At 54.7% G+C, this 19,696-nt stretch overlaps 9 protein-coding genes across 9 annotated transcripts; 6 read left to right on the top strand and 3 right to left on the bottom strand.

Annotated features, from left to right (window-relative positions):
- Positions 1-271: 271 nt before the first annotated feature.
- On the top strand, positions 272-911 carry Z520_12379 (uncharacterized protein; the record flags this gene model as incomplete). Its single annotated transcript, XM_016782865.1, has 3 exons — positions 272-636; positions 688-791; positions 838-911. The coding sequence occupies 3 exons, from the start codon at positions 272-274 to the stop codon at positions 909-911; spliced, it is 543 nt and encodes a 180-aa protein (XP_016626039.1).
- A 1,106-nt stretch (positions 912-2,017) lies between these two features.
- Z520_12378 (uncharacterized protein) lies at positions 2,018-4,134 on the top strand (the record flags this gene model as incomplete). Its single annotated transcript, XM_016782864.1, has 2 exons — positions 2,018-3,539; positions 3,590-4,134. The coding sequence occupies 2 exons, from the start codon at positions 2,018-2,020 to the stop codon at positions 4,132-4,134; spliced, it is 2,067 nt and encodes a 688-aa protein (XP_016626038.1).
- A 725-nt stretch (positions 4,135-4,859) lies between these two features.
- Z520_12377 (uncharacterized protein) lies at positions 4,860-6,254 on the top strand (the record flags this gene model as incomplete). The annotated part of the gene is made up of 1 exon (XM_016782863.1): positions 4,860-6,254. One exon carries the CDS (start codon positions 4,860-4,862, stop codon positions 6,252-6,254), a length of 1,395 nt encoding a protein of 464 aa, XP_016626037.1.
- Positions 6,255-6,385: 131 nt separating this feature from the next.
- Z520_12376 (uncharacterized protein) lies at positions 6,386-7,531 on the bottom strand (the record flags this gene model as incomplete). Its single annotated transcript, XM_016782862.1, has 1 exon — positions 6,386-7,531. One exon carries the CDS (start codon positions 7,529-7,531, stop codon positions 6,386-6,388), a length of 1,146 nt encoding a protein of 381 aa, XP_016626036.1.
- A 2,478-nt stretch (positions 7,532-10,009) lies between these two features.
- Z520_12375 (uncharacterized protein) lies at positions 10,010-10,751 on the bottom strand (the record flags this gene model as incomplete). The annotated part of the gene is made up of 2 exons (XM_016782861.1): positions 10,010-10,650; positions 10,697-10,751. The coding sequence occupies 2 exons, from the start codon at positions 10,749-10,751 to the stop codon at positions 10,010-10,012; spliced, it is 696 nt and encodes a 231-aa protein (XP_016626035.1).
- Positions 10,752-11,059: 308 nt separating this feature from the next.
- Positions 11,060-11,269, top strand: Z520_12374 (uncharacterized protein; the record flags this gene model as incomplete). The annotated part of the gene is made up of 1 exon (XM_016782860.1): positions 11,060-11,269. One exon carries the CDS (start codon positions 11,060-11,062, stop codon positions 11,267-11,269), a length of 210 nt encoding a protein of 69 aa, XP_016626034.1.
- Positions 11,270-12,048: 779 nt separating this feature from the next.
- Z520_12373 (uncharacterized protein) lies at positions 12,049-13,028 on the top strand (the record flags this gene model as incomplete). Its single annotated transcript, XM_016782859.1, has 3 exons — positions 12,049-12,109; positions 12,180-12,263; positions 12,358-13,028. 3 exons carry the CDS (start codon positions 12,049-12,051, stop codon positions 13,026-13,028), a joined length of 816 nt encoding a protein of 271 aa, XP_016626033.1.
- Positions 13,029-13,138: 110 nt separating this feature from the next.
- On the bottom strand, positions 13,139-14,494 carry Z520_12372 (uncharacterized protein; the record flags this gene model as incomplete). The annotated part of the gene is made up of 1 exon (XM_016782858.1): positions 13,139-14,494. The coding sequence occupies one exon, from the start codon at positions 14,492-14,494 to the stop codon at positions 13,139-13,141; it is 1,356 nt and encodes a 451-aa protein (XP_016626032.1).
- Positions 14,495-16,715: 2,221 nt separating this feature from the next.
- Positions 16,716-19,500, top strand: Z520_12371 (uncharacterized protein; the record flags this gene model as incomplete). The annotated part of the gene is made up of 2 exons (XM_016782857.1): positions 16,716-19,424; positions 19,474-19,500. 2 exons carry the CDS (start codon positions 16,716-16,718, stop codon positions 19,498-19,500), a joined length of 2,736 nt encoding a protein of 911 aa, XP_016626031.1.
- Between the last annotated feature and the right edge of the window lie 196 nt (positions 19,501-19,696).

Below are 19,696 nucleotides of genomic sequence, written 5' to 3'. Positions count from 1 at the left end.
CCTCCTGCCGGGTCTGCCCTGCACATCCTTGAGACTGGTCTTATTACCTCTGTATCAATAGTGATTCAAACCCTCAAATTGCACTTTGCTAGCTCTCTACCAGTAAGACCCTTGCATCATCGCCAGCACTGTCCACTGATATACCCCCCAGACACATTCGGCCTGATTCAGAGCTCAAATCAAGACTTGGACGTCGTGTTCACGAAAGACCTGTTTGGTACCAGGGTCGTCTTTGAAACGTCGGTCTTGTAAGCCATCCCGGGATATGACAATGGAACTCGCTGTTGCACCGCCGTCACGAGTCGCAGCAGGTGTCACACTTAGGACTCCTCTCGTGGTCACATTCTCGGGACGACCACCAAGGGCCGACGATAAGCGTGAAGATGGAGAAGCCTTCACACTGCCCGATCTCAGCGGGATATGGGTCTTCCTATCTCTTACAACTCCGGACATGCAAGAAAGTCTAGCTCCTCCTCGGGAAGATCTCCTGTGTGGAAGCAGAGCGGATTCTGTCCATGCTATCTGCGAGGAACAGGAGGTCGAGCGGCCGACGGTCGCGTATGCAACGTTTCCAGGGCTCAAGATCACCCAACCTGGCAGTTACCGCATCAAAGTCAACATCATCGATATGAATGCGTACGGTTCGGCACCCAGGATAGAGATCATGAGTTGCTAATGACCAGTTAGGGCATTCAGGGCCGACAGTAGCTTCGAAGGGGCAGCCACGGTTCTGCCGTGCCTTCATTCTCCGGTCTTCGAAGTGGTCGAAGCCAGTGACCATAGTGGCTCCGGTATGCTCATTGAGGCTCTTGATAACCACTGTGCTAACAAAGCCAGGACCACAACTCGCGGAGACGGTCAGCCGGTTGAGGTCAATTGGTGTCAACTTTGGAGGCGAAGAGGATCACTGAGCCTTGGAGGCATTTTAGGGATATGGGTCCACAGCACCCCTGTGCACAAGGAGGAACAATCGTCATTTACTATGGCAATGGCAGGCCTTCTGTATCTGAGAAGTCTGTTTTCAACATGTCGTTGCCGCATGGGAATATGGAGGTGGCACGGGACGATTGGTTTGTCAGGGAGCAGACGAAAAGGGAAACTTGTCCTGCTGTTCTGCTTGATATTGCAATTTGCTTTGGTATATTTGGTCAATGTATTCTCGCTCTTTTCAAGTCGTATTGCAATTGACAACCTGCTCTTCAGGATGCTCATGCTTGTGGTCAACAGCCCCAGCACAACATATCTCGCTTCTCTTTGATGTCTGGGTTGCCTCGTAGTCGACCTGGCGCTATTCTTTTTGGGATTTCTGCAGATGGCTCGAGTACTAGGTTCTGTTGGCCCGTGTTTGACGTACAACATGACCTACAGCTCCGACAGTCCGGGTTATCATTGGCTCGATTCATTATGTGCAACAGAGTGGGAGAAAGACGGCCCATGCGACTCGCGAGCCATGTCAGAAGCGACTGTCAACCACTGTTGTCTGGTCGGGTATTGACAGAATAGGGTTAGCGTTAGTCCAGTTCACGTGAGCGAGCCGCCCCTCTGATTGGTGCTCGAGGGCGTTGTAGCTGCTCGTCAAAGTTGCCCTTCTCGGACCGTGTCTCGTGTGTCTTTGTCCCGCCCTGCGCCCCCCGACGCGATGCGAGTTTCAGCCCCAACACGCCTCGACCTTTTCGCCCGCTCTCCCTTCCTGCGACCGACATCTGTACCGAGTATGCAGGGACTTGTCGCCCACTCCTTCGAATCCAGCTCTCTGACTATTGCCGCCGGAGCTGTTACTGCTGACAACTAGCGGCCAACACCTATCGAAACCCCCCGTGAAAAGACTATGCTGACCTCGCGAGGTCCTCCTCTTCCATTCACATTCACACCCTCACATTTACGGACTCCGAGCCTGATAACATTAACATGACCAGCTTCACCCAAGGAAGCAACAATCGCCTCCTTCCCAACCTCTCATGATCTGGCTAGTGAGGAGACTGCCCGCCCTTGGGTAAAAGACTCAGGAACACACATCATGGCGGACCCTCAACCTGCGCCCTCGACCTCCTCTCGTCCCCTTCCCCACCACCTCCATCTACAAGAAACACGCGAGAATGGATCCGCCGAGAGATCGTCTTCCTCCTCCGAAGTCCATACCTGGGCTGACGACCGTATCTTGTTGACACCACCCCTCCCAACTTCAGGAATCAATCCATTGGACCAGGCGCTCTATAAAGCCAGTAATGGACGGAGTTTTGTGGCCAATGCAAATCAGCAAGCAGTCTCTCAAAATGCACAACTCAACATGTCGCCGCCCGATTCGTTGCGCATTCACCATGATGCAGCGCATCTCTTGAGTGGCCTTCATATACGAACGGATGTTGGGGGTCCCAAACGTAGCAGCTCAACCCAGTCGATGGATTCCGAGTCCAGATTGCGATCCAGTGCCTCTGCCGCAAGTATACCGCGTCGAGTCCCTAGTATCCGCGCCCACCTTCACTCTTCCGCCGGTTCTGTCTCCCCCGGTACAGTCATTTCGTCGCCCCAGATAGCCGCTATGCTGGACATTACTCCGTTGCCTTCGCCGACCATGGCGGCCTTTGAGTCGTGGAAGGCTCTTTCGTTGGCAAGGACCCGGTCCCGTGGATCCTCTATCTCTTCCGCCAAAGCTGAAGCATTGCCCCCTCCCGTCGTGCCATCACCCACAAGTCCTCGCCGAATCAAAGGCTATCCAGGTTTGAGATCTTCTCCTCCCTCACGTCCCGGGACATCCGATGGGGCTGCCGAACACAACCGCACTAGAAGTGTCAGTGACTATGTACCCGACCCTGTGGCCGTGCCAAAAGTCCGAAACATTGCTGTGTCAAGCACAGGAGCGCCGCTTGAAATCACAGAGTCGCCGACGTCTATGCACCGGGAGGAATATCTCGGTCCACAAAGGAGACTGAGCAAGTCCATTACCCGTCCTCCTACACCGCCACAGCCGACAATCAACATAGAAAGGAGTCATGAAGACGAGCCCGCTGCCAAACGGCCGAAACTCGAAGTCTTCAATGCGCGGAGCATTTCCAGTGGAGAACCCAGATCCTACGAGGCAATCCGGGTGCTCGGGCAGGGGACCTTCAGCAAGGTCTACCTGGCCGTGCGGCAAGTCGACAATGATCGAAAAGACAATGTCGACTATCGCCAAGACAGTATCAATATGGCAGGTGTCCGAGCTCGATCAAGACGACTTGTGGCAGTCAAAGTCGTAGAGCATGGTCCAGCAGGCGGGGCAGACGCAGAGAGGATCGAGGTTGGGCTCAAACGGGAGGTGGATTTGTTAAAAGCCATCCAACATCCGTCGCTCGTTCATCTGAAAGCATTTGGCAACGATGACAACGCCCGTGCTCTGCTGGTCATGAATTACTGCCCCGGAGGAGACTTGTTTGAGGTCGCCTCCAAACACCGCGAGGTCCTCACTCCACCGTTGGTCCGAAGGATATTCTCCGAGCTGGTTTCGGCGGTGCGATATCTCCATCAAAAGTATATTGTCCATCGGGACATTAAGCTGGAGAGTAAGTCTAGGGAAAGACGTCAGCCTCGATTCTGTGCTAACTTGATGCAGATGTGCTTCTTAACATTCCGGTGCGTGTCCACCCGGATGTATCCAACTGGCAAACCCTCGACCGCGCGGTTGTAACACTCACTGACCTGGGGCTCTCACGCCGCATTCCTGAACCACCGGAGAGTCCCCTTCTCACCACACGCTGCGGAAGCGAAGATTACGCTGCGCCGGAAATATTGATGGGGCAACCCTACGACGGACGACAAACCGACGCGTGGGCTCTTGGAGTTTTACTCTATGCATTGATGGAGGGTCGATTGCCCTTTGATCCTCTCCCCGGGGCGCGCGGCGACCCAGCCGTCCTCCGTGCGAGGACACCACACAGGATAGCACGGTGTGAATGGGCGTGGTTCAAGTATGGCGATGAAGACGGAGAGTGGGATCCGGTCAAAGGCGCCGAGTTTGAAGGGGCACATGAATGTGTGGATGGCCTATTGAAGAGGAACACGAGGCGGCGAGCGTTGGCCGAGATCCGGGAATTGCCATGGGTCAAGGATGGGATCCAGGTTGACGGGGGTCTTCGATGGGTCGAAGAGGAATTGTAACAACACCCGGTTCACCTTTTCTTTTGGGTTCTTCTGGGATTCTTTGGTTGGCTTTTGCTATGAATGAAATGGAGGCACTTGACGCCGTTTGAATGAACACGGAAGCAGCAATGCGAGAAAAGAAACATAAATTTGGAATATTGGTTGGCTAGCGAGCTCTGTCTCTAGTGCTGATGGGAGTGTATATCAACATTTATAGACCATTGATAGGACGGACGTGGTAAGTGTTGATTCGATATCAGCGAATGGCAAGAAGATTCACTTTTTGTCGATGGCCAACCAAGAACGAGAGATTGTGCCGCCGGAAAAGGACTCTAAACGTCGGTTTTCCCCCGCACATTGGTGGGAGGATAGAGGTACTGTACTTCATACCTACGTAGACAGGAGACTTGGAAATTTCTCCCCATTCCTGGTGATCACACGCACAGTGGGGTGGTCCCTCCTCGTCACGAAACGCAGTACGGAAGGAAGGAAGAAAGAAAGCAGTGCAGGGCTGGAGAAGAGGAACTTGCATTGGTAATTGCAGGACATCTCAAGGAGAAAAGGGGAGATTCTCGTTCCATTGCAGGTGGCAAGGCTGCACCAACGGGATACACGTTGACGTGACGGAACGAAGGACAAAAAAGGCGGGTTTTTCTTTTCTGGTGGAATAGGGGGGAGAAAAGGTTTGAACAAATCAATCCCCTTCCTTGCAGGTTGTGTCTTTCTCGACACGACAAAAACCCATGGACTCAAACTCGACGACTTCCTCTGCCTGTCTGGCAAACGGACATTCCGCAGGTGCAGGTGCAGGTGGCTCCAACGGTGTCGGCAATGGGCCATCATCTTCATCCTCATCTCACGCCCAGACACAGGTGCCCAAGAGACTATACTCGGTGTCGGCGCCGCCGCCGTCGCTGGCCGCGTTCAGGGCATTATGCACCCAATCGACCAGCCGGGAGACGTATCCGCACGCGTCGGCCGTGGTATCCAACATCCCCATCTACGATCTGCCGGAGTATCCAGATCTGCCAGCCGCAGCAGATGGGGGTTTCGTGATGGACGAGTTGCAGGACGAATGGCACCACATCCTCCTCTCGGGCCCCGGGGTGGTGGTGCTCCGCAACTTCAGCCCAGACAGGGAGTTGCTGGAGCGCGTCAACGCCGTGTTCGCGGACATCATCGCCGGAGAAGCTGCGCGAGGAGGAGCTGGCCAGGGCCAGGGCCAGGGCGGTGACCACTTCGCCGCGCGAGGCAGCAACGCACGCATCTGGAACTCGTTCCAGAAACACGCCGAGCGAGACCCGGTCTCCTTTGCGCGGTACTACGCCAACCCGTACCTGGCCGCCATGTGCGCCGCGTGGCTGGGGCCGGGGTACCAAATCACGGCGCAGGTCAACGTCGTGCGGCCGGGAGGCAAGCCGCAGGTCCCGCACCGCGACTACCACCTGGGCTTCCAATCCGCGGAGTCCTGCGCGCTATACCCTGCAGCAACGCAAGTGGCGACACAGTTCTTGACACTCCAGGGCGCCATCGCGCACAGCGACATGCCGCGCGCCAGCGGGCCCACGCGCCTTTTGCCCTTCTCGCAGCAGTTCGCGCCGGGGTACATGGCGTACCGGCTGGCCGAGTTCCAGGCTTTCTTTGCCCAAAACTGGGTCACCGTCGACCTGGCCATGGGCGATGCGCTGTTCTTCAACCCGGCCCTGTTCCACGCCGCGGGCGAGAATACCACACGACACATCCACCGCTCCGCAAACCTGCTCCAGGTGAGCAGTGCGTTTGGCAGGACCATGGAGACGGTCGACACCCTGGCCGTCATCGCGAGTTGTTGGGATGAAGTCACGAGGTTGTACGTCGACGACGGAGCTGGAGCAGCAGCAGGAGGAGACAAGACACAGCTGCAGACTGGCACGAGAGTCGACGCCATTCTGAATGCAATCGGCAATGGCTATCCGTTCCCCACGAACCTCGATCGCAGGCCGCCTGCGCCGGGCGGGATGGCGCCGGAGAACGAGGTCGATGTCCTCCGCAAGGCGCTGCTGGAGGGGTGGGACGTGGAGCGGGTCGTGAGGGCTATCACGGCGATCCGGAGGGATTCGATGGCACAGATTAGACGACCCAAAGAACAAAGTAAGTAAATAGACGACCCAAAAAGACACAGAAGGAACAAAATATTGTAGTCAATCATCATTTCATCCCATTGATGAAAAATCCAAATCCTTTATTTTGTCGTTTCTCGACTCCCTCTACCTCGACCTCGACCTCTACCCTACCAGATGAGAACAGGTTTAATGGCGCTCCCATCCTCCATACCATGCAGGGCCTGCAACGCATCCTTTGCCGGGAACTGCTTGACGATCTTCTCAATGGGGAATTTCCCCTCGCGCCACCACTTGATCATCACCGGTACCCATTTCTGGCCCGTCGTGTTGCCCAGGTAGTGGCACTCGAACGACTTGTTGCCACCGAAGAACTCGGATAGCGGGATGGTGACTTGGGCATCCGGGCGAGGGGCCCCCAGCTGGATCAGTCTGCCGTGCGCGCCGAGAGCCTTGATGCATTCCTGGATGACGGGGATGGCCGCGGTGGTTTCGATGATGATCGAGATGCGTTGGCCGTCGACTAGTTTCTGGATCGCCTCGGCCATGCTGGTGGTGGCCGTGTCTATCGTTGACGTGTCCAGCACCTTTGTAGCACCCAGATCTTTGGCCGTTTCGAGCCGGTGCGCCACCCGGTCGACGGCGATGATCTCCTTGCAGCCCGCAATCTTGGCCGCCATGACTGCTCCCAGTCCGACGGCGCCAATGCCCGTGACCAGCACGATATCGCGTGGTTTGGCCGATACGCCGTTCACGATGGCCCCGGACCCGGTCATCAGGCCGCATCCCAGGGGCGCCAGCAGCTTCAAGTCTTCAGTGCTTTGCACAAGGTCTTTGACGTTGACCACGCTCCCCTCGTTGACAATGCTGGTCGCCGCAAAGCTCGATTGCCCAAAGAACTTTGCAGGCGCATCTTCTTTTTGGGATGTCTCGAAGATTCCCGGCTCGCCAAAGATGTTGAGCTGTCGCCACGACGAGCAGTAGGGTTGCTCGTCGCTCTTGCAGAGGTCGCATGTGTTGCAGTAGCTGTAGGACAGCAATACTGGATCCCCGACTTTAGCCACAGTCACCCCTGGTCCGACCTCTTCGACCACACCCGCACCTTCGTGACCCAGCACCTTGGGGAACTTCATCCCGATCAAATGTCCGGGGATCGAGGCGACCACGATGTCCGAGTGGCAGATGCCCGTCGCGACCATGCGGATCTTGAGCTCGTGTTCTTTGGGCGCCCGCAATACTTTGATCTTCTCGAACCGCCAGTCTGGCCCGGTAGATGCCACCGGGTACGAGACTAGTGCTGGGGTTTCCGTTGCCATGTTTTCTTGTCCTTCTATCCGTAGAGATCATGAATTGTCGGCGATCATCAGCGACCTGTGCTCGAGATATGAGGTACTGCTTGAATTTAAGTTCTCCTCCAAATCATACCTCGTGGCGCGAACCGAGTCGTATCTGCTTACTCGCCGCTTGAACCGGGTTTCCACAGCCAGCAGTCTCAGGTCTCTCCGCTGACCGGTTGCAGATGGACTCGACCTACCTCGGGTAGAACTTTCCCTTGGCCATGTGGCACACGGGTCAAGGTACCATTACCTCGTACAAGGTGGAGGTACCGCAGGGGGTCCAAGACTTGCACAAGTGCTGAATGTAACATTCCTTTGTGTCAGATCGAGAGCTTGGGCAATGTCCACAGCTATACTGACTATCGAAAGGATTGGTCGCCAGCATGCGCCTATTACGCAGTTGCTTTTTCTCTCTTCTGGAGGATCCCGGCTCTTCCCCGCGTCGTGACTCGGTCGATTCCCCAAGATTTTTCTGCGGAGCAAGCTGTGCTTCTTGGCCTGAGAGAGAAAGCGAGCATACCTTCTTAGTTAGATGTTGCATGTCAAGCTTCATGTGCAGGTCATGTCATTGTCACTTACGGATCCCTTTTCAGCTGCAGCAACTTCTCAAGTCTACCCATGTCTTTTTGTGCTGGGCCTGGTCTACCGTCGCACCAAAACCACCCCGTCAATCGAAGCTCTCGTGTAAGCACTGACGGAAAAATTGCCCAATTAGCCAGACTCGATAGAGACATTGCCAGTTTGGACGATCCTTCAGATACTAAGTAGGCCAGCCACAAAATTTCTGGAAGCGCTAACGAGCGTGCACCGGAGCACAGTCTACTAGCCCGATAGCTCGTGTCAGCATCGAACCGATCTTATTCTTTCCAGCTCGTTCATTTGGCTGATTTTGAACGCTGCCCAGGTTCTGTGGTTGGGTTTGCGCATTGAAGGCCTGATTGTCAGCTATCATTTGGCCCGAAGTGAAATAAACTGCTGGGCAGGGCTGCGACATCCCGTCTTGTTGATTTGCACACAGTGGGCAAATGCAAATGGTCATCTTAGGTAGGCGAGAGGGTCAGGTCAGATGTGGCGTGCGGTGATGATCCCCGTCCAAGCGGCCGTCTAAGCGCCTTTGAAAATTCAAGGCCCACTTCCTCCTCTTCTTCTAATCGCTCTCAAAACCGTAGTATCTATTGTCAAACCTGGAGCAGGAAACTGGGAGATAGGGGTTAACGCGGCTTCGATGAGTTTCTCGTCCCGCTGAAATGGCCACCGTGGCGTGGGTGAAGGTGCTGATTAGAGGACGGATGGGATCAGATCGAAGTACGAGGGTAGGAAAGGACTCGAGAGTCGAAGGTCGGTGTTGTCGTGCCTGGAACTTTCGTTAGCCTGCTGCATGAAAGACAAAAGACACGTCGACAGAGCATGCGCTTCTCGAAGATGGGTTTACTCGCTTGTGAGAAATGTTGTGCGAAGTCTGTCGCTGTTTGCTGGTAAGCAAGTCCCCAGCTTGGTGAGACGTTGGAAAGTGAGAAGATTGCAACCATTTCCTGATGAAGGATGCCAACAAGACGCACCTTCCGTGACCCTCTCTCAACCAGAATGTGCGCACTCTTCTTCAAAGCTTTGCGCAAGGCAAAGAAGCAATGATGAAAAGGGTTGGGAAGACAAAAATTGCGCTCGCGGAAGTCCCGAAGGTGCTTCCAGCACAGCCACCAACTCCGATGTGCCATGGAGTCGATGTCCGTACAACATCAAGAATGCTTGTGCTCAAGATGCTCGAACAAGGTAAGTATGAAGAAAGAAAAAGAAAAAGAAAGGAAGGAAGAAATTGTGAGAGGGAAGGAGATATTTATACGCCTGAGAAAGTGGTAGGTTGATCTGGCCTTGGCGGGCAGATTGTGATATCTGGTTGATCTGTCACTGGCAGAGTGATTGCTGATCGCCAAGGGACGGATGAGATGGGCGTAGTGATCTAGACGAGGCTGGTCTGTCACTCCCAGATCAGAATGTGGATTTGTCGAGTGATCGAACAGTGAAGAAAAGACGATGAATTGAGTTCCGCCCTCGATTGGCCCGGCACAAATTGCAGCCTCAGCCTCGTCTGATATTCAGATGCTGAGCCTCAGGTTCAACCCATGCAGCAACTGCTACAGCATAAGGGCTGACTGAGCCGTGGAGGACAACAAGTCTGTCTTGATCTGGTTGTTGGAACAGGTTACCTAGGTATTCATTGTCTCAATCATTGCTATGGATGCGATACTGTGTTCTGCCCACAACCTGGGATCTTTCACGGCCCGTTACAAATAGACATATCCTATGCCATGCCAATCAGACGTCCAATGCAATATTGTGTTCTGGCCACAACCTGGGATCTTTCACGGCGTACAAATAGACATATCCTGTGCCATGCCAATGGGACGTCCAACGCGATGCTGCCGTCGGCAGTCATTCGTAGCCCTGAAATTCTCCTTGCTACAAGGATGTGTCGTACTCTTCATCGAAATTGTCCAACATCTCGGCAATGTCGTCAATCTTGTCAAGATTCTCTGCTGTGAAAACCTCGTCCACGGCCCCCAGGTGGTCGAGCACCAATGGCGTGGTGACACCGTACATTAAAATTTCTCCACACCGAAGGATATCCTCACATTGGTGCTGCTGGTCCCGGAGGAAACAGAACGCTTCTTCAAACATGATCCTCAACGCGCGCAATCCCGCGACCCGGTTGCGGCCCAGGTAGTCGATCCTTTCCACCTCGACTCGGCGCTTCGAGAGTTCGCGCTCCACGGTGGCGATGGGGATGTAGTTGCCGATGGCTCTTCGTTGCTTGCGCGCCGTGCCGCCTCGAAGGCCTCGCTTGCGGATGTCTTGGTTGTTATCCCAGAGCTCAGTCAATTCATGCTGGATACGGGCTTCGTGTTGGTCAACGGTCGTATGCGCGGCGCGGACGAGGTCGGCGAGAACGCAAACGCGATCGAGGTGCTCTTGGACGGCGCTAAGGTCGATGAACAGGGCCGGATCGAGCTTGATGGATACTGAAAAGAATGTGGTTTGTGCTAACAATGCCGATGAGGGTGGCTCGTACTGCTCGAACTGCTCGATACCCGACAGGAGATCTGAACATTTGTCAGTAGTTGTTAATGAGGTGATCGACAGTCCTACCGTAGTCTTCCTCTTCAAACTTTGAGACCGCCATATCCGTCTCCATTGAAGCCATGTTGTCAATGGGATGAATGCATGGAAGGAAATGTTCGATTGAAAGTCGAGTGAAGAAGGACCAACGGTGATAGAGAGTGTGCGGCAGAACTTCACTTCAACTGCGCGGCTGGGCCATGACATTCACTGTGTGCGTTCCATGCTGTCAAATCGTGGCATCTCTCCCTGGGGTGCGGTAGAATGTCGCACTCAGTCAAGCTCGCCCTTCACCACCCAGCTCCGTTGTATGTCCATCACCATCTGCTAAAGTCGTCTCCATCTCCAAGGCCGCCATGCTCTGAACCTAGCGAGGCTTTCATCACTCAGATGATGAGCCCAGCCTCGGCCACCTCTGGTGTCAAGCGCAGCTCGCAGCTTGTGGCCGGACCGCTCTCCAATATTGCACCACGCCGCAGGGATGCGTTGAAAGTTTTCCGAACCACAGGCTTGAATTGGAGACCGGTTGACGTCCTCGCAGCTATCGCCGATGGCATACTTGATCCTATTGAGTGGGCGAAGCAGTATATCCTGAAATTGTGAGTCTGGGAACGGTACGGCGCCGAATACACATATGATATGACATTTGGGGTATCAGGACATGAACATCTACGGGCGTCATCAACCCGTTGCAAGAATCTGAACCCGGGAAGTTGGGACAGCAGTTTGAAGTTGGAAGCCAAGCTGTCCGACGAGTTGTAGAGCTTCCATGCCGTCAGAATCGGAAGGACCGTGGTCGCCGGACGATCGGGGAAGGTGTGCATGGTGATGCCCCAGCGTCAACATGGTTCAAGGATGATTTCTGTGCCTGCTGCAAAGATCAGCTATGCCACCGATGTGCAGTCCAGTGCCGGCGAGACACGAGACGTTTGGAAGAATATTGTGAGCTTCGACACGAATTGCACAAGAAGGAGGATGGCGAGCTTGCCCATCCGCGAAATCAGTGGGCATTCTCTGACCAGAAAGGGGCAGTTTTGGTCTCGCCTTGCACAGAGAAGGTGGTATTCCTATTCTGCTTGAAAATATTGGCCATATCTGATGGTTTGCCGTGTTACACTGACAGCGGTGACAAAGGGACAATCGCTGAGATAATCGATGATGTGCGTATCCGATTTTCTTCCACTTTGCAGTCACTCACGCCACCACCACGACACCCCCACATCCAGGCACTCGTTGTTTACATACACCCTGCCTGCCCCTCACTCATCTCAATAAATTTCTCTCCTATTGACTTCACAATACAAGCCTCAAAACCCGGCTCAACTATTGGACAGCTCTAGAGCAGATCGACCTCAAAGTCTCGTTGAAGAGCCAGCATCACGATGCTCATTCAAGAATCACACAAAGATGTGCCGACCAAGGCAGCAGGGGAGGGTTCAATGCGTACGCCTCCCGCCAACCTGTAATGGCTCCGACGTGAACTCTGGCTGAGCGATCAATACGAAAACAAAAGGAATCTATATCTTTCACCCTACCATCCCTGGCTACCCAGACGCAAAGTTTCCCGGTGTCGTTGTGTTTTCGGAAATCTACCAAGGTAAAAAGAAAGCCACACTCCACCTTTTACGGATCGAGATTGGGAGTCGTGACGAGAGAACTCTAGCAGACTGAAACACTCTTTTTACTTGCAGTGACCGGCCCCGTCGCCCGCTTTGCCCGCCAAATCGCCGGCCAAGGCTACATCGTCGCTGCTCCGTCGTCGTACCACGAGTTCACGGGTCCCGAGCCGCTCGCCTACGACGTCCCCGGCACCGACGCGGGGAATGAGTGGAAAATCACCAAGAAGCTGGCCGCGTACGACGAGGACGCGGAACTGTCCGTCTCGTTGCTGTTGGGCCTGAAAACGTGCAACGGCAAGGTCGGAGCCACGGGGATGTGTCTCGGTGGCCACCTCGCATATCGGTGTGCGTTGGACCAACGGGTCAAGGCTGCTGTGTGTTACTTCGCCACGGACATACATAGCCACAGCCTCGGGGAAGGGAAAAATGACGACTCCTTAAGGAGGGCGGGCGACATTAAAGGGGAATTGGTCATGATATTCGGTAAGAGCGACAACCACGTCCCTCCCGAGGGCAGGGATTTGATCAGGAAGACGCTGCATGAAAAGGGCGTCGAGTTCTCCTTCTACGAGGTTTTCGGCGCGCAGCACGCGTTTATCAGGGACGAGTTGAGCAAAGGCAGATACGATCCGGCCATCAGCAAGGTATGCTTTGAGATGCTGCTCGAGGTCTTTGGGCGGAGGCTCAAGCTCGATCTGGGCGAGCCGAGCGGCGAGAAGCTGGTCATTGAAGACGTGTGTTGAAACACAGAGAGTCAAGGCACGGCGGATGGGCCATTTCCCTTGCAGAGGCAGTGAATGGCCAAACCAATTGCATACAATTTCCCTATACCAGGTGGTCTCAGACCAGCAATCTACAATTTTGCCTCGGGTTTCTTGTCCCCCTCCCCCGTCGTCTTATACCCAAACAAGTACGCGGCAACCTTGCGAATCTGCACCTCCTCGCTCCCCTCGGTGATCCGATACCTTCGGAAGTGTCTCCAGATGTGTTCAAAGGGGTAATGTCGCGAGTATCCGACTCCGCCGTGGACCTGGATCGCACGATCGGCCGACTCGCAGCACAGACGGTTGGCGTAGTAATTGCACATGCCGATCTTGTGGCCCAGTTGCTTCTCGATGGCGATCCACGGCGCGCTGCCGTTGGCCTTGCACGCCGCCGTGACCTGATCCATCTCCACGGCGGTGCGGAGGATCAGGAGTCTCAGCATCTCAGCCTGGGTGGAGAGCTCCACGAGCGGCCACTGGATGGCTTGGTTCGACGAGAGCGGCTTCCCGAACACGGTCCGATTCTTGGCGTACTCGACGCTGCGCTCGATGCAGTACCGCGCCGCGCCGCAGCTGGAGGCCGCCTGACGGATGCGGTTCTCGTGCGTAAACGTCTGGGCGATGGCCAGGCCGTTGTCCACGGGCCCGAGGATGGCCGAGGCAGGAACTCGGACTTTGTCAAAGAGCACGGTGGCGTGGTCCGTCGGCATGTTGAGCGTCCACTCGTACGATGCGACCTTCACGCCGGGCGTGTCCACGGGGACGATGAAGGCGGTGATGCCCTTGGGAGATCCGTTCTGGCCAGACGTCCGTGCAAACACCAGGCTGTGTGTGGCGGTATGCATGCCAGTTTGCCACTTCTTGTTGCCGTTGATCTCGTACCCAGGCTCGCCGTTGGGCAGCGTGATGGGCTTGGCCGTGGTGTCCATATGGGTTGCGTCGGAGCCGTGGTAGATCTCGGTCAAGCCAAAGGTGGATTTGAATTCGCCGTTGATGCTGGCGGGGATGTACTTGTTCTGCTGCTCCTTGGTGCCGTAGTGGTGCATCATGATGATGAACGGGTTGTTGCCGACGACACTGTGTTCATTCTGCAGGTCGTTGGCCAGGCTCACGCCGCCTCCGTAGACTGGGTGGGACGATAGATGGTACCGGATGGCACACATGTACAGGTTCTGGTGCTCACTCCCCGCTCCGCCAAATTCCTTGGGGAACCCGAATCGGTAGAACCCTGCCTCGTCGGCCAGTTTGCGGGCTTGCCGGAGGAGGTTCTCCCACTCATGGGTAGGCAGGCCTTGGTTCTCCCATTGCGTTCGCGAAGATTCGCGGCGGTGGTCAAAGAAGCGGTTGTTGTCGTCCTTGTGTTGGAGCGGGAGGATCTTGTCCTTGATGAATGCGTCGATGCGCGAGATGTAGTCTTGAAGGTCGGCGGGGAGCTCGAAATTCATTGTGTTCTACTGGGTTCGAAAAAACGAATGGGCACAGGAACTGGACGGTAGCTGGAGGACTGGCCTTCTCAGGATGGTTTGACTTTCAGCCCATTCTATCTACATATATTAAAAGCTTTGTCTCTGCCCCCGTGGCGTCTTGTCGGCTCGTCGATGCGGAGTAAGGCGAGGCTGATTCTGGAGAATCGTTATCCTCGGATGCCGCATCCTCGGTTCGCGACCTTGGATAGCCGCTTGATGGTTGGACGGCGTCAGGTCTTCCGTATGGGAATTCTACTCTGCCGTAGTCATGCTTCTGTGGAGCATAGAGACGGATAGCGTACTTTTGTTTCCGCCCTCGCGGTGTGCACCCAGCACCAAAGCCCAGCAATGATCCTTTCTACCGACCTAGGTAGCTAAAGTCCTCGACCAGGGCACGGTTGTTGTGATGAATCCTGGTCTGCCGAGTAGATTATCTCCAACGGTCGGCGGATCCGTTGCCGTCGATCTTTGACCGGCGCTCGCTCAATCTCGACCTCGCCTGCTGCTGAGAGGTTGTCTATCTTTAGGCATGTCGATTTCCGTGCCTCTGTCGGATGAGTATATTTAGAACTACTACGGAATCCTCGTCTTACGCAGTCGGCTACAAAGCTGAGAAAAGGGAAGGGCCTCAGAATGGTGCTTGATGGGGCAACGACTCGCTGTTAATGGTTGTCGGGCAGAGTTGCACATGAATCCTGGGTTTTCGGATCTTGCGGCATGCTCACTCCGGAGACAACGCGCGACGGTGCAAAGACCGTCGATGTGGGAGACGCCTTAAAATGGTGATGGATTTCCGGCCGTCTGAACAGTGGATCGACAATGTATCTAGCGAGATACGGTTTGCAACGACATGTCCCGTCCCGCACTGTGCACGTTGGCATACAGCAGATGCCGAGTGGCTTCTGGACGTGATGTTCATACGCGTTGCCCATCAATCCTGGGCACGACTCCTGCCAGTGCCAACCATTCCCCGGGCTAGAAAAGCTGGCAGCATCATTTGTATCGTGGCAGGCTTGTCTCGGATCTTTGCCCCATGCTGCCGAACACTCGAAAGGCGCGAATCTTCCAATCTCGTTTACATGCTAGACCCAGCAGCACGAGCATGCCCATTTGAAAGGCGACAACATGACTTTTCTCAAGAGTGTCATCAGGTTGTCTTTATAGCACGGACCTATGTACGTAAATGCAGCCACCTCTCTGTCGGTTCTCCGCAGATGAATTCCAACTTACCAAAATCAAAGATCTTCTGGATTGCTCACGCAGATAGCCGAATAGGTTTTGTGGCTGGCGCAGCTGATCTCGAACACGATGCAGCATCAGCTTCCGGTGACTGCGAGCATCGAGGTTTGAGGGAAAGCTATGCCGAAGTGAGACAGGAGGCTGAGCAGACGATGAGACTAACGTACCACTCAGCCAACGGCAAACGTCGAGGATGCAGGAGAATGAGGAGAATGAGGCGTTTCAATCTCGGGATGCAAGCCACGGGAGTGCCAAGACTTGAATAGTTGCGACACACTAAACCACTTTCGGCATATCCCTTCTCCTTTTTTCCACTTCCTCTGATTCCAAGCATACAACGAGACAAAGCTGATTCCGTGGCTTGATCACGAATTTCTGGCAAAAGACCCCACATTCCATGGCGCGGCTGTTGGCAGTTGGACCGGTCTCTGAACTCAACTTTGTTTGGCAACGGTGACCGAGGCCCTCAAAGTGTGTTCTTCTTGAGCTGCCAAACAAAGCCTGGCGGCTATCCCCAATGTCAGCAATCATCGATGTCACTGGCGTGCAGAGGCCCCGCTGGAGAAGCCTCGTGCGTCTTCCAGCCATGTGGCGCTGATCCCCAACAGGGTAGAGACCTGGTCGCCTTTGAGATGATTCGATAACAGTCTTACTAGGGTTTGCAGAGCTCCCAGGACGGAGTAGTTCAGATGCGCTGCGTTCGCGCTGGTCTAGGTAGGGATAGCCTGCGGAGTGTGCTGAACGCTCTGGGGGCCATCTACTCAGCCTGCACATCTCTCCTCCTCCTCTTTCCTTGTTCTTTTTGGTAAACCATCTTTGCGTTGTCGATTGGCACGCGTCCATTCATTCACACCAGTCGCTCTTTCTTTGAGCTGTTGCTCAATGCAACATGCTGCCATTCTTTTCGTTTCTTTTGTTTACTAATGTGGCTTTGGGTTCATTGGGAAAATGGGAGGGTTTCATGCCGTGGAGGAAGAATCTGTTGGAACGCGACGTCGAACCGACCTGCTCTTGTACTGATCCAATTGCCGCCGAGTGGGCAACCAACAAATTCTTTGCCGATGCTGCGACATCTGCTGCGACCCCGGCCGGTTATTATCAAGCTTTCAACAATGGACAAGCATGGATCTCAGGAGATGGATTTATTGGACACACGACAATTGATGAGTACGACAGCGGCATATGCGCGGCGATTTGCGATAGCATTGACGAATGTTCCTCGTTCGAAATCTACTTTGAGAAGGAAATTGGTGGACCAGCTCCGGCAATCAAGTGTTCTTTCTGGGCTGGGGCGATTACTGCCACTGGCTCAAGCAGTGCGAATGCTGTAATTGCCGGTTGCAACGGCTACACCAACAGCACCCTCACAATTCCTAATGGATTTGATGTTCCGGTTTTCATGGCGGGCGCGGCAATTCATCCACCACCGACTCCTGGAGCATTCATTGGCTCAAAGATCTTCTATGGACCATTCGACACATCGAATTGCGCCGACGAGTGCAGCGCAGTTGGTTGCAAATTCTTCAACACCTACGTTCTCTCTAAGAATGGTGTGAGCCAGGGCCAATATTGCGACATGTACACTCAACCATTTGGGCCAGAATGGGCAACGGAAACCGGAAAGTCAGACGGAAACACAAACTTTACCATCTCTCATAGCTTCACCTGTGGTTCGGCTGGAGACAAACGTGGTCAGGACCTACCCAACGGCGCATCCAGCGTTCCACCGACCGCGACACCTGTCAACAGCAGTGGCACAGGAGGATCTTGGGAAGAGCATCATCCTTGGCATGGAAGTAGCCCTAATGCAGGCAGCGGTGCGAACAGTGCAAGCGGCGGCCCAAGCAGCTCTAAAAGTGCATCTTCAGCGGGACCTTCTAAGGCTTCGGGAAAACCGGCAGGCAGTGGTCCCGGTCATACTGGACCCTCACCGTCTACTTCGATACCAATTTCTCCAAGTAATAAGCACCCGCAGCCTGGAGGTGGCACGAGGACCACGGACTCGTCTCATACGACACCACTGAAGTCGGTTTCCGGCACGCCCCCGGGAAAGCCTGGGAATAACTCGGGAAAACCAACCAGCTCGAGTGGTTCTTCGACTCATATTTCCGAAGGCGACCCAGGACATTCAGACCCCGTTGACGCAACCAGCGCCGGGCCGACCAACTCCAGACCAGGACGGCCCACAGGAAACACTGGGAATAACTGGGGAAAACCAACCAGCTCGAGTGGTTCTTCGACTAACATTTCCGACGGTGACCCAGGACACTCAGACCCCGTTGACGCAACCAGCACAAGGCCGACCAATTCCATTCCAGGACGGCCCACGGGAAGTACATCCAATGCGGCTCCTTGGGGTCGTCCTAGTAGCTCAGGTGCTAATCCCGTGAAACATCATCCTGGAAGCACTGTCAAGGTATCCGGAGTTCCAGCTGCTTCAACCTCGAACGCCGTGCCAAATCCAGGTTCTTCTGAATGGGGCGACTGGGATGCCTGGAGTACTACTACTTACTCAGGTCAAAGCCCAACCTCCTTGCCCGTAGATCCTGTCTCTCAAGGAACGAGTAGCCTCTCGACGCCTGACGCAGTTAGTGTCGATCCTGCCGGAACCTCGACTCCCACATCACCAGTGTCGATCAACTCCGGTAGCACCTCTCATCCTCTCCCGCCCAGGTCAACTGCTGCTTCTCATTCGGAGGAGTGGCTTGACTGGACAAACTCAAAGAGCTCTATACCCGCCATTTCTCAGTCTACTGGCCCTACTACTCCGCAGACCATCGCCGGGTCAACAAGTGGAAGACCAACGAATACTCAACCTCTCCAGACACGGCCTTCAGTCGATCCTTCGAGGCCTGGTAGACCACCTGCCTATACTACGACTAAAACTTCGTTGGGAAACACAGTTGCTGCAGCAAGTACCAAATCTTATGATGAAAGTCAGTGGCTCGATTGGAACGAGGCTCAGTCGTCAACAACTCCGGAACTGTCTCCAACCACTTCGAAGAAGCCTGCTGCTGCCGCAACCACAAAGACCAGTTCTGTACCCGATGGCCGGCCAGGACGGCCAGGACAGCCAACTCGACCTCCAGTGGGCCGTCCACAGACCACCGGGACAACTAAGGGAAGCACACCCACCTCCACCACCAAATCAACCATCCCTGCTGCACCTGCTGCGACTACCAAGACTACTACTGTTCCCAACGGCGTGCCAGGGCGTCCCGGTCAACCAACTAGACCTCCAGTCGGTCGGCCACAGACATCACCAGACCGAGGTAATGGTGGCTCCAGTGATTGGGCCGACTGGGGAGCGTCCGTAGGAGAAAGCTCCTCGGACATCTTGACGACGACGACGACGACATCATTGAAGCCACTCGAGGCTGCAACGACGAAATCTACAACTACCTCTCCTGTTGGTCCTGGCAGACAGCCTATTACTCGGCCGACGCGCCCCGTGGGAAGGCCGCAGCCAACACTACCTCGGTCTCCCACTACATCTAGCGCTTTGCCAGTAGGTGCTCTTACCACAACCTCGACGGCAGAGGAGTCGAGGTCCTCTGGCCATACTTGGCCATCGCACAGCGGAACGGAGGAAATATGGCTAGACTGGACTACTTCATCGACTACTTCGAGTTCTCTCATCGTCGATGGACTTACTACAACCTCTTCTCCTGTAAGTACATCCACAACCTCCAGGCCCAGCAGCTTTACCTGGCCTGCAGAGAATGGGACAGGAGAGATCTGGTTAGATTGGACGACTTCATCTTCAACCTCAAGCCTCCTATCCGTCGACGCTGTGACAACAACCTCGATACCTCCCACTACCACTTCCACGTTTTCGCGACCAGGTGGTGGTTGGCCCTCAGAGAATGGGACAGGACAGATCTGGCTAGACTGGACCACGTCTTCCACTTCAACTTCAAGCCTCCTGTCTGTTGACGCCGC

Source organism: Fonsecaea multimorphosa, assembly GCF_000836435.1.
Source record: "Fonsecaea multimorphosa CBS 102226 unplaced genomic scaffold supercont1.56, whole genome shotgun sequence".
Taxonomy (NCBI): Eukaryota; Fungi; Ascomycota; class Eurotiomycetes; order Chaetothyriales; family Herpotrichiellaceae; genus Fonsecaea; species Fonsecaea multimorphosa.
Note: the sequence above shows the minus strand (reverse complement) of the source record. Positions and strands in the feature narration are given on the sequence as shown.